Source organism: Pundamilia nyererei, unplaced genomic scaffold (genome assembly GCF_000239375.1).
Source record: "Pundamilia nyererei isolate P.nyererei 1_Seehausen unplaced genomic scaffold, PunNye1.0 scaffold00365, whole genome shotgun sequence".
Classification (NCBI taxonomy): domain Eukaryota; kingdom Metazoa; phylum Chordata; class Actinopteri; order Cichliformes; family Cichlidae; genus Pundamilia; species Pundamilia nyererei.
Genome location: NW_005187766.1, coordinates 81,734 through 93,218, shown reverse-complemented (window position 1 = coordinate 93,218; position 11,485 = coordinate 81,734). Strand labels below are relative to the sequence as shown.

General features: G+C 47.2%; 1 protein-coding gene across 1 annotated transcript; it reads left to right on the top strand.

The window, feature by feature from the left end:
* Positions 1-2,301: 2,301 nt before the first annotated feature.
* LOC102194606 (zinc finger protein 664-like) lies at positions 2,302-8,296 on the top strand. Its single transcript, XM_005752533.2, has 3 exons — positions 2,302-2,423; positions 5,512-5,653; positions 6,654-8,296. Exons 1-3 carry the CDS (start codon positions 2,400-2,402, stop codon positions 7,991-7,993), a joined length of 1,506 nt encoding a protein of 501 aa, XP_005752590.1. The 5' UTR covers positions 2,302-2,399; the 3' UTR covers positions 7,994-8,296.
* The last annotated feature ends 3,189 nt before the right edge of the window (positions 8,297-11,485 follow it).

The following is an 11,485-nucleotide window of genomic DNA, read 5'->3' as shown; positions in this document are numbered from 1 at the left end:
TATATCATGTATATATCTTTCTACTTAGCACTTTTAATTCTTATTCTCATTTTTATTTTCATGTCTATTTAAGCTTAATTTATAACAGTATTTATGACAGTATGTTTGCACTGAAGCACCGCAGCAATTTCCTAATGTTGTAAACCCGCTCAACATTTGGCAATAAAACCCTTTCTGATTCTGATTCTTCTGCGTGTGTTTTAATAAACTCATTGTTTGATTGCACTCTTCTGAGCCTCTGTTGGTTTGTTTCATTGCTCCACATTTATTGAATTCGGGACAGCGACCTCTGAACTTTAGCGTGGATGCTGTGTCCTGTCACAGGATGTTTCCCTCAGTCTGCAGGCTGGGTTACAGAGACCCGCTTGCTGTTTATCAGGAGGATTATCAGTAGAAGCTGTAATTACTGTTCTTTGACACTATAAATATATATGGTAGCAGGCTGAGGGGCGGAGCCTGTTCGTCTGACTGACACTCTGTCGCGGTTAATGTTCACATTATTGCAGCTGTTTGTTCTGTACTGAGTGTTTCCAGCAACGGCCGCCATGACAGAGACTGCAGTACCTGTTGGTGACCTCTGACCTCTGTTGTGTTTGGGGCTAATAAAAGCTGCGTTCCTGAAGTCGAGCAGCGTATGGAGGCCGGGAACCGCAGGCCTATATGGAGACGTCTGTCCCCTCCTGTGCTTAAACTCACCAGTGTTCTTTGAGGCGGCGTCGTGTGCGAGGAACCGGCGAGGATGAGGCCGGAGGCCAGAGTCCGAGCTGAAGGCAGAGAGGAGCTTTGTACTGAGACAGAGCTCGCTCCGCCTCTCAGCTACATCACAGTAATCATTCAACACGCGTATATTACTTTTATATATCTATACAATGTTTGATCGATGACTTGATTGCACTTTGGATTTTCAGCTGACCGCCCCAAACCTCTGCAGCAGTGCTGGCAGCACTCACAGGTGAGGCCCTCAGCTTGGCCTGTGCTGGATGCAGCCTGTCCTACGGAGCTGCAGGTAACCTCAGGGTGCGCTCAGTTCAGACATGGCTGTGTGGACAGCACATTGTTACTGTTATGCCAGCTGTACGCTCACTACTTTACAGTATTTGTATCACATATGTTCAGTGTTGTCCTATGAACAGATATAAGAAAAACTGTGGAGGGTGTACTCGCGGATACCTGACACGTCACACTTTGTTCTCCTTTGTTTGTTTCCCAGTCAGCAGAACATTTAGCTGTAATAGCATCACGGCTGGTATTTACAGAAATATGAACAGCACGATGAACAAGCAGCAGCTTCCTGAGCAGCAAACTCACAGAGGGAATAAACTAGGTCAGCTGAGTGTGTGTATGAGCGTGTGCTGTTTGTATATTATGTGTGTATTCAAACCTCGTGCACTCGCTGATAGATATTGAGGCAGTGAAATGATTGCTGCTGTGCAATCTCTGACCAGAAAACTACAGTAAAAATGTACCGAAGAACTGAATAAAGTAACTTAACAGATAAAACATGAACATCAAAGTAAAGTAATTATTACTTAAATTAAGAATTTAACCTAAGAAGTCTGAACTAAGAGTTAGAGTTACATTTGAAATAAAAAGCTTGCAGTGGGAGGTATAGTAATGAGGTGCATTATTATGGTTCGAGTCCATGTGCAGTGATGCGATGTATGAGCGAGTCCAGTCCTCCAGTCATACACCTGGTTCAGGGCCCGGATAGCCTGAGGGAAGAAGCTCCTCCTCAATAAAGCGACCTTTCCTCGACCAATGAGATAAGCGGTAATCTGAATTGTCATACTCGAATTGTCATAAGTGTGCTGTCAGCTCATTGGTCACAAAGCAGGAAAAGGGCTGGGAGTTATGTTTTCAAACAAAGCGTTAATTCCATAAACATTTATAGACTACTTTTGATTCTCCCTGTATTACGGGACAAAGTGCGTCCCTTATCAGCTCAATACGGGACGAGTGCTTTTGTTTCGAAATACGGGACGATTCCGTTTTTTAAGCAACCCTACGTGAGGCCCGGTTACTGATAAATGCATTTAAGTGTGTGTGTGTTTATCTGAGTGTGCGTGTTGGTATCTGTGTCCTTGTATCTTGGTGGGGACCTGGGTTTGGCCCCACGGGGCTGAGGGCGTTTCCACGCTCAGCACGTGGTGTCAGGGCTACAGCTGGGCTCATTTTTCATGGTTCGGGAAAGCATTATGTCAATGGGAGGTCCCCACGAGGATATAAATACACACACGTGTGTGTGAGTGTGGTGGGGGTGGGGTCACTCGCTGTTTCCTCTTTGTTTTTTTCTTTGACCTTTCCCCCGGAAGTGGAGCAGCTGCTCTGCTGTTAGCCGCTCCGGACTCTCGCTCGTCTTTACCGTCAGAACCGGAACCTGCGACCGAACCGGAGGGACCATGGAGCCCGTCCCCGCTGCACCGGTAAGCACACCTGCCGAGCCGAGCAGGGCTGAGCCGGGCCGATCCCCCGGACACGGTCATGTGAGCGGCTAAGCTAACCGGGCTAGCCCCGGTGATCTGGACTCCGGTCAGGAATCCCTCAAACCGAGCCGAACCCGAGCCTCCCACTGCGGCTGCTGTCAGCACCGTCCCAGCTGGAGACAGGCCCGCTGTGAGGGGCTCCGGGTCCGAGCAGCGGACACTGAACGGAGTCCAGACTCGGTTACTGATCCACGGATTCGTTCGACTGATTATTGATGAGCGATCGATGTTACAGGGCCGTAGCCAGGGGGCTTACGGGGCGGGGGGCTCATAGATTAACCTCCTTAAATCAGAGTCGTGAATCTTTCACTATAGAGAACAACACAAAACTTTATTGATCCTGGAAACAGACAAACATCACAGCATGAAACAACCTGAACACGTGTAAAAGATAACACGCATCATCAGGCACGGCGTCTGAGTCCCAACTGGAAAGTCCTTTTCTCCTTATGCCGCCATCTTCCACAGGTCGACAGACCACGTGACTTTCGCGCATTGCATTGTAGGTATGAGTGGCAGCAAAATCAATACACTGCATCAAGCGCTAGCATTTCCAGCACCGGTAATCATTAATTCTGCGGTTTTAATCCCTACTTGCATTTTATTTGCCCCAAAACAGTTCTGTGCAAAACGAAGGAGAACTCGGCAGCTCCGCACGAAGACAGACGTGAGGAAGAGGCAAAAAAAAATCCAAGGAGTGAAAGGGTCAGACCCACACGAGCATACAGAGTGGAGTAGGGACGTTAGCCTGCTGCCCGACTTTCATCACGCACATTTATTATTATACGGTCCGAAGCGTGAGTGCATGCACTTCACGTTTATTAATGTCAGATCCCTGCAGCAAGCCCAGCTCCAGTTTACTGTGGTGATTTGGACGATTCCATCACAGCAAACGCATCTAATTGTCATTTCAGGTTGTAGTGTTACACAACATTTTCAGATGCAATAGAAATAAAATGAGTGTTTCGTAATTCATTCAATTTATTGTCTTTATTTATAACTGGCATTATTATTTCGTTCTATTATAGAGTCTTACAGGAAAGAGGCAACATTCTATTCAATTGTGCTTTATTAGCTGCTTCAGTGAAAAACAAATCAACAATGCAAAAAACAAAAAACAACATACTGGAAAACAGTTATTCATCACTTGCTTGCTTCAATGCAACACTTGGGCACATGTATGCAGACTTTTCGTGGCTGCTTTGATCTCGCTCTCTCTCGTAACCGATCAGATCTGGCTGTGGTAGCAGCTTTAAACTTGGTCTGACCCAGGCTGATAGAGGGGCCCAGCCTGGATCACATTCCAGCATTTTGTTGGCTGGTTTTTCTACAAAACACAACAAACATTAGCCTGCAAAGCCACAGTGAACAAAGCAGCAATGAATTCAATTCAAATCAATATAAGACTTATTTGTAACCTACATCAACAATTATGATAAAATACATAATAACTACAACAGCAGACTGACCTTTGTGGGAATGCTTGGAGCAGACTAACCTGTGAGCTGGAGAGTTCTGGGACGTCATATTTGGTCTTTGAATGGCTGCAATCCAGGCCATCCGTCGCCTCTTTGTTACTTCGGAAACATGGCTCGAACAATTTCTCTTCAACGACGTAATCCGATAACAACCGATCTCTTTACCCGTCGGCTTCCCGTGGCTGTCATGCGACCGGCTGTTGCAGTTAACTCATTCACTGCCATTGACGTCTATAGCCGTCAATTGCAGTGAATGAGTTAATGGGTTTAACTCATTCACTGCCAATGGCTGGCAGTGAATGAGTTAATAATACAACAGCTTCTTGCTATTTTTGTGTTTCTTTTTATCGCTGTGTGACTGTTTTCACGTGAAAGCCTGTGTGCGCTAGTACTGCTTGCCACTCGTACCTACAATCCTTTGCGGCTTTACCCCAGAAATGACGTCACATTTTAATCTCTATTCAAGTCGCGGTGGTGTTCTGTAAAGGTCATGGTGTCAGGTTACAATCCGGTCAGTGTAAGTTACCACGCAGAGTTCCTGCAGGAACACAAACACCTGTGTCCGCTCAGCGCCAGTTTTCAGTCCTGCAGGAGAAACTCAGGAACGCTGTGATTTGATCTTTGATGGACTGGAAGAAAAATGTGCACCATGAGGACACTGAGCTCAGGAGTGCATGCTGACTGCAGGTTAGTTAGGCTGACAGTCGCACACGCCACCTGATCGATACCGCCCCCGGTGTTCCTCATTTCGATAATGCAGTAATCTGATTACTGGCTTTGTCTGATTGCGTCTTGCCCGGCTGCATTCAGTTCAATTTTATGTTCATAGCAGTTAATCACAACGACAGTCACTTCATATTGTAAGGTAGACCCTACAATAACACCCCGACGATCAGATGGGACAGTGGGAATGAAATCCTCCCGTATTACCAGGAAGAAACCTGCAGCAGAGCCAGGCTCAGGGAGGGGCGGCAGGATAAAGAGGTTTGGATCTTCAGAGATGGTGTCTGTCTCCTGACTGAAGGGGCCTGAAAACTGAGGAACTAACCTCAGCCTATGCGACATGTCAGTGCTAACTAAACTAGCTTCTACGTTAGCTTTCAGTAACGCATTACCTCCCTGTTGCTGTGTGTGGAGCTCCATGAAGCCCCACCCACAGTAACAGTCCAGCACAGACGCAGAAATGAGCCCTGCTCCTCCGCCCTTACAGCCCCTCTGCACATTACTCAGAATGTTGTGCAGCACAGTTATTGCATACATGCGTGTTAGTGTGTCACAGGTGATTGTGCACCGTCACAGGTGGACAGACGCAGCTTGTTTGCTAATGTGAGCTGACCTGTCAGGACCCCTGGTGGCCAGTAACAGAACAGCTGTGCTCAAATTTAAAGCTACAGATGTCTGTTTGTGTTTGAAAGGTTCAAATCCTTCATGAAGTCACACCCGTCACTGCAGCTGCTGCAGAGTCATGTGACCCTGAATAAGAATGAAGTGTGTTTGTGCGGTCACGTGTGTTTTCACCGTGCGATGCTGTCTGAAATCTGTCCTTCCAGGCTGAGGAGTTCGCCGGCATTCAGGTGAAAACGGAGCCGGAGGGCGACGTGGAGATCCGCTCGTACCCGATCCTCAGGAAGTTGTCGGTCAAGCTGAGTGACTGCAGGGTGTGGCTGGAGGGGCGGGACTTCCTGTCTTTGGGTAATTCATGATTAAAATATCAGATTTCTGTGGCTGCTTTGTCTGAGCAGAAGTCCAAATCGCGTTTATTCCGGTCAGGTCAGACATTCAGATGTCTAAGATGGAAGCTTCCCCTTTAATTCAGGTGAATGAAGCAAAAAAGAAAGTGACAGGAAGGGAAACAAGCTGCTGAAACTAGAGACGTCACAGTGATGATCTCCACCACATCACTCAGCCATGCCTCAGATTTCTGCATTGCTGCTTCAGCTGCAGATTATTTAGACTCTGCGCAGCAGCAGGAGGGAACGTAGGAAGGAAGAACTCCCTTAGAAACGAGGAAAGCAGAACCGCACACTTGGGTTTCAGTGATCGAGTTTCTGATTCAAATCGGTTTTTAGTTTGAAAAAGTGACATCGATTCATTAAATCCTGAATCGGTTTTTAAATATAAACATATTTTATCAGAAACAGCAGAATCTGAGGTTAAAGGTCAAAGAACTCTCAGCTGTGTCTGTAATTTGCAGCATCAGGTAATGTTGAGTCATGGTTTTATTTTGAAAGTTATCTGCTATAAAACGCCAGGCCAGGAAAATCTGCTTCATGTTTTATCCTCAGTTACTTTGACACAAAGACATCTGCTGTGATGAAGTCTCACACTGTCAGCTTTGTTTGTATGCATGGATATAAAATATGGAATGTGCTGATAAGTGATCAGAATTACAACATTTCTGAGTCAAAATTAAATCGATTCTAGAAGTGATGATACCCGGCTCTGCTGTCTTGTCCATAACCTCAAACACTGTGTCTTTGAGAAAGAGCAGTGTGTTTGTGGCTGTTTCCTAACAAAGGAGACGTGATGTCCTCGGGCTTCCGTGTGTTGGGAACAGAATCGGAGGAAAACCTCTTCCTGCTGGTTAACCCGGCAGCTGGACGGCAAGATCAATGAACTGCCTGCTGGCTGTGGCTGTGTGGATGTCACCGTTCCTCTTCGTCTCTAACCTTTGAACTCCGCTTCCCCACAGGTGATCACCCCGAGCTCAGCGAACGGAGGCAGCGGCAGCAGCAGGCCACCAACACGGGCAGGAAGATGGTGTATTGCCACGAGTGTAACAAGGGCTTCTACAAGAAGTCCCACCTGGAGGCTCACCTGCGGGTCCACCGGGGCCAGAAGCCCAACGAGTGCTGGCAGTGCGGCAAGACCTACCCGACCCTGATGAGCCTGGTTGTCCATCAGCAGGTCCACGACCGCACGGCGCCCTACCAGTGCTCCTACTGCGACAAGACCTTTGCTCTGAAGAGGGACTGGAAGACCCACCACCGGACGCACTCTGGCACCAAACCCTTTAAGTGCTGGTTCTGCGGGGACGGCTTTGGAGAGCAGGACGAGCTCAGCGAGCACCTGGAGCTTCACAGCGGCGAGAAGTGCTACCACTGCACCGTCTGTGATAAGATGTTCATATCCTACCAGGGCTTCAACTTCCACCGCAAGTCCCACAAGAGCCGGAAGCTGCTGCCATGCCCCAAGTGCAACAAGACCTTCAGCAACCCTCAGAGCCTGAAGCTGCACCAGGTGACCCACTCCAACAGGAAACCGCACAAGTGCCCCACCTGCGGCAAAGCCTTCAAGCTGCTGAGCGGCATGCGATGCCACCAGCGCACCCACGAGGATCTGAAGGCCTACCACTGCACTGAGTGCGGCAAGTGCTTCTCCAGCCTGCAGGGCTTGAAGCTGCACGACCGCACGCACACCGGACTCAAGCCCTACAAGTGCTCCGAGTGCGGCAAGCGGTTCACGCAGTCGCCCCATCTCAAGGCGCACATGGTGACCCACACCGGTGAGCGGCCCTTCCTCTGCACCACCTGTGGGAAACGGTTCACGCAGTCATCCCACCTGAGGTCCCACATCACGCTGTTCCACGTGGGCGAGAAGCCGTTCACCTGCAATGACTGCGGGAAGAGCTTCACCATCGCTCACTACCTGAAGGTGCACCGGCGCACGCACACCAAGGAGAAGCTGTACCAGTGCTCGTACTGCCAGAAGTCCTTCTCTTACCACAACTCGTGGAGGGCGCACGAGAGGATTCACACCGGCGAGCGGCCCTTCACCTGCCAGGACTGCGGCCAGAGCTTCATCACGTCTGGCTCGCTGGTCAGCCACCAGCGCTCCAAGCACACTGGCGAGAAGAGCCACTACTGCATCACCTGTGGCGAGTTCTTTTTCACAAGCTCCATGCTGCGTGTTCATCAGCTCGACCACACCGGCGAGCGGCCGCACGTCTGCAGCTGCGGCAAGACCTTCAAGACCCGAGGTGTTCTGCGCTACCACCTAAAGAGGTTCACCGACCACCGGCCCGCTGAGTGAGGGGAGGGGCCTTTCAACACTACCCTGACATGTTTAATATGTTAATCACCGCCTGAGTTTCAGCAGGAGCTTCTCCAACCGCAACATGTCTTCTTCATGGTGGTCCTCAACCAACCAATGATCTCACAGAGCAGCAGCCCTACCATACTGTGCTGTTCTGACGTGAACTTTGACTCTATGGACATGAATGCTGCTGAGAAGCCACTCTAGTCTCCTGACCGTTAGCGCTGTTAGCGCAGACCGTTAGCACGCAGTGTTGGGAAGGTTACTTTTAAGTGTGTCCCACTACAGATTACAGATTACATGCCCCAAAATGTATTTTGTAACGTTTTCCTTTACGTTACTCAATGAGAGTAACTATTCTGAATACTTTGGATTACTTCACATATTATCATGCTTTTTCTAACTACATGAATGTACTATTGCTGTGTGATTTATTACTTTTACTGAAGGTTACCCGCCATACCAACTAGATGTTTAAGTCTTAGTATAAATGAGTAACAGTAGGTGGACTTTAGGTAAGGCTGCACTTTTTGCAACATATGACTGTATCAGTCATGTTTTGTTTCTGTCTGCTAACCTCAGCTAACGCCAGCTAACAGTGTTAGCTCGGTGGTGAGTAGCCTTCAGTAATAGCAACAGTACATCACAGATACTGAAGTGGCACATGACCCAGGTAGCTACCACAGCTAAAACAAGCTAGCTGCAGTCGGCTAATGTTAGTTTTTAAACAGAACGTACTTCCAGATGTTTCTTTAGGTTGGCGTCTTTGACGCTGAGAGCAGCTCGGTTGCTGACAAACAGAGTTTGCATTGCACGCTCAGATTTCATCCCTCTCTCATTTAAATGTGGTTTCGGACTTTCCTAGTAAGAAATGCATTCCTGCCCGTGCACTGCTGGCTCTGCTGTGCTGGCTCCGGGTCCCACCAACATTAACAGGACGCTGACATTAGAGAGGGCATAGCCTAACATATGAAACTGGAAAAGACCAGATACACGTTTGTATTTTAAATGCATAACACAGGTACATATATTCTGTTTCAGCCCAACACTGTTGCCGCTGACCGTTGGCGTTGCTGAGACTGTGGCGCTCCAAACCCAGCAGGCTTCCAAAGAATCAGCCATGATGTTTGTGCATTGCGCTCTTGGTGACACCGTGTTTTTAACGGTGCGCATCATGTCATTACCAATAAAGTTTGACCTGCAGCTTCACCTGTGACTTCTCTTGTTTTCCCCCCTGACAGCTAAGTGACAGAGTCACCTGTCACAGGTGTGTTAAAGGTGCACCATGGTGTGTGTGTGGGTTTTTGTTTTTTTTGGGTTTTTTTTAGCATATGGACAAATGAAGACTTTCAAAATAAATGACCCCACACAAACTCTGCTCCGGAAACTGTGCCAGTGTGATTTAATGAGACAGAAACATGTGCAGCTGGTGTGTCCAGCAGTGGCGGAGCAGGGGGGGGGGGGGGTCTGCCAGGGCCTCGCTCCAGGCCGTCCTCCAACCAGGGGCGGAGCGTGGGGGTGGCTTACTGGACTTAAGCCCGGGTTGTTTTGGAGTAATTTTTTCATAGTTAGATGTCTGGCTGACAACTGTATAAAACAAAAAACTACACACAATATTCGAAGCACATAGTGCACACTGTGGGAATTTACGACTGTGCGTGAATCCCCCCTAATATTGCTTTGATCCGAGCTCAGGCACTAAGCGACTGAGTGAGGGGGCGGGGCAGCTGCTGCCTGCGAGTGCGCTGTTAGAGAAACGCAGCCAGGCAGACAGAGGAGAAGTTCGACCAGGTACCAAAGCAAATCATTCGTACTGTACAAATAATGTAAATATGACGGTGACTCACGAAAGATATCAAACTGATCACTTGACCCATGTTACGTTACTTGCTCTTCGAGTGAATCAACAAATGGCGAAATGAAAAGCTGAACAACAACAGCTGTTTCTTTAGAGAGTCTCAGCTTACATGTGTTTATTTCATATTTTCAGTTGTTTCCCTCCACGGCTAAATAAGGTCAAGGTTCTTTATTTGTCACATGCATAGTTATACAAGTATAACACAGTGAAATGTGAAATAAATCGGTTTCAGTAAAGCACTGATACACAAGAATGGACATAAGGAGCTTCTTTCAAAGAAAAAACTCAGGTAGATGTTATTTTATATATTAAGCTTTGTATGTTGTTCAGTATATTTCTATGCAAAACAAGAGGAACTTCAACACACAGCAGGATATTCACAGCTGAAAACAGATATTTACACTTTATGGAAAACACAAGAACATTTTTTACTGTACAACATCATTTTAGAGTAAACTTGTTTTGTTTTGGATAAATAAATATTGAAATATATTTTGAATTAGTTAAATGTCAGAATAAAGAGAGAGAGAGAGGAACAGAGAGAGAGAGGACCAGAGAGGGAGAACGAGGACAGAACAGAGATGAACAAGAGCAGGTGAGACACACATGTTAGTCAAATGGTTGTTTACCAAAAGTATCACCGTATCGTAGGTACGAGATACATGAGGACCTACGATACCATATTTATTAAGTTCTGCAGCTTGTTTGCACAACAAGGCTAAATAATTATATAAACTTCTCTGAATCTAATTATTGTACTTTGGTAGAATTAAAAAATAAGTGTAGTGCAGGTCTATGATGATTTTTAGTGCTGCTATCATCTAGTTCTGATTCTGGTTCTGTTTTGGTTAAGTCCTCAGTAGTCCTGATTTTGAACTGTTGTAGTCCTGTTTTAATTCCGGATCAGTTCTGGGTCTGGTTGAATTGGGGTTTAGTCCTCGTGTCTTGATACAGCTCTGACTTTGTTCTGCCTCGCTGCTTAATTAAAAACCTAGTTTAAGGTGTCCTGCACATGTGATATATATTTTCCCTATATGAAGTCATTCTTTTTTGAACAAACTCAAAGCAGAGCCCATACTACCCTTTAGGGCTAAGCCCCGGGTGTATCAAATGTCTGCCTCCGCCTCTGGTGTTCAGAGTCACTAAGGTTCACGGCTTTGTGTGACCTCTGACTTTGTTTAAACTTCCTGACCTTGGTTTTGAGCATGAACCACACTGACATCAGCATACAGAAACCGTCTTACATCATCAGTTTATTCCAGTGTGTCAGTGTAAACGAGAACCCCTCTGACTGCTGCTGACCCTAAACACACTTTGATTGGCTTACGCCACAGTCACACCAGGCCTGCAGACTGGTTTGCAAACTGTTCAGTGACCCCCAGTAACCACCATTTGCTAAGGACATCTGTTCCCTGATTGGTTGATGAGGTTACATCTGACACATGCTGAGTGACCACAGAGTGGCGGTAAAACTGGAAAATAAAAGGTGAGACTAGTGATGGCCCGCTTGAAGCTGGCGCTCCGGAGCGTGTGTCGATAAAAACAACACACTGGTTCAGAAGCACTGTGTCGAGGCTTGCTTCGTTTGGCAAAAATCACGTGACCAGTGACGTCCGAAGCTTCATTACGCA

Coding starts and splice junctions, on each gene's coding strand:
- LOC102194606 (XM_005752533.2), top strand. CDS start 2,400: ATGGAGCCCGTCCCCGCTGCACCG. Junction 2,424..5,511: donor AGCCCGTCCCCGCTGCACCG/GTAAGCACACCT, acceptor CTGTCCTTCCAG/GCTGAGGAGTTCGCCGGCAT. Junction 5,654..6,653: donor GCGGGACTTCCTGTCTTTGG/GTAATTCATGAT, acceptor GCTTCCCCACAG/GTGATCACCCCGAGCTCAGC.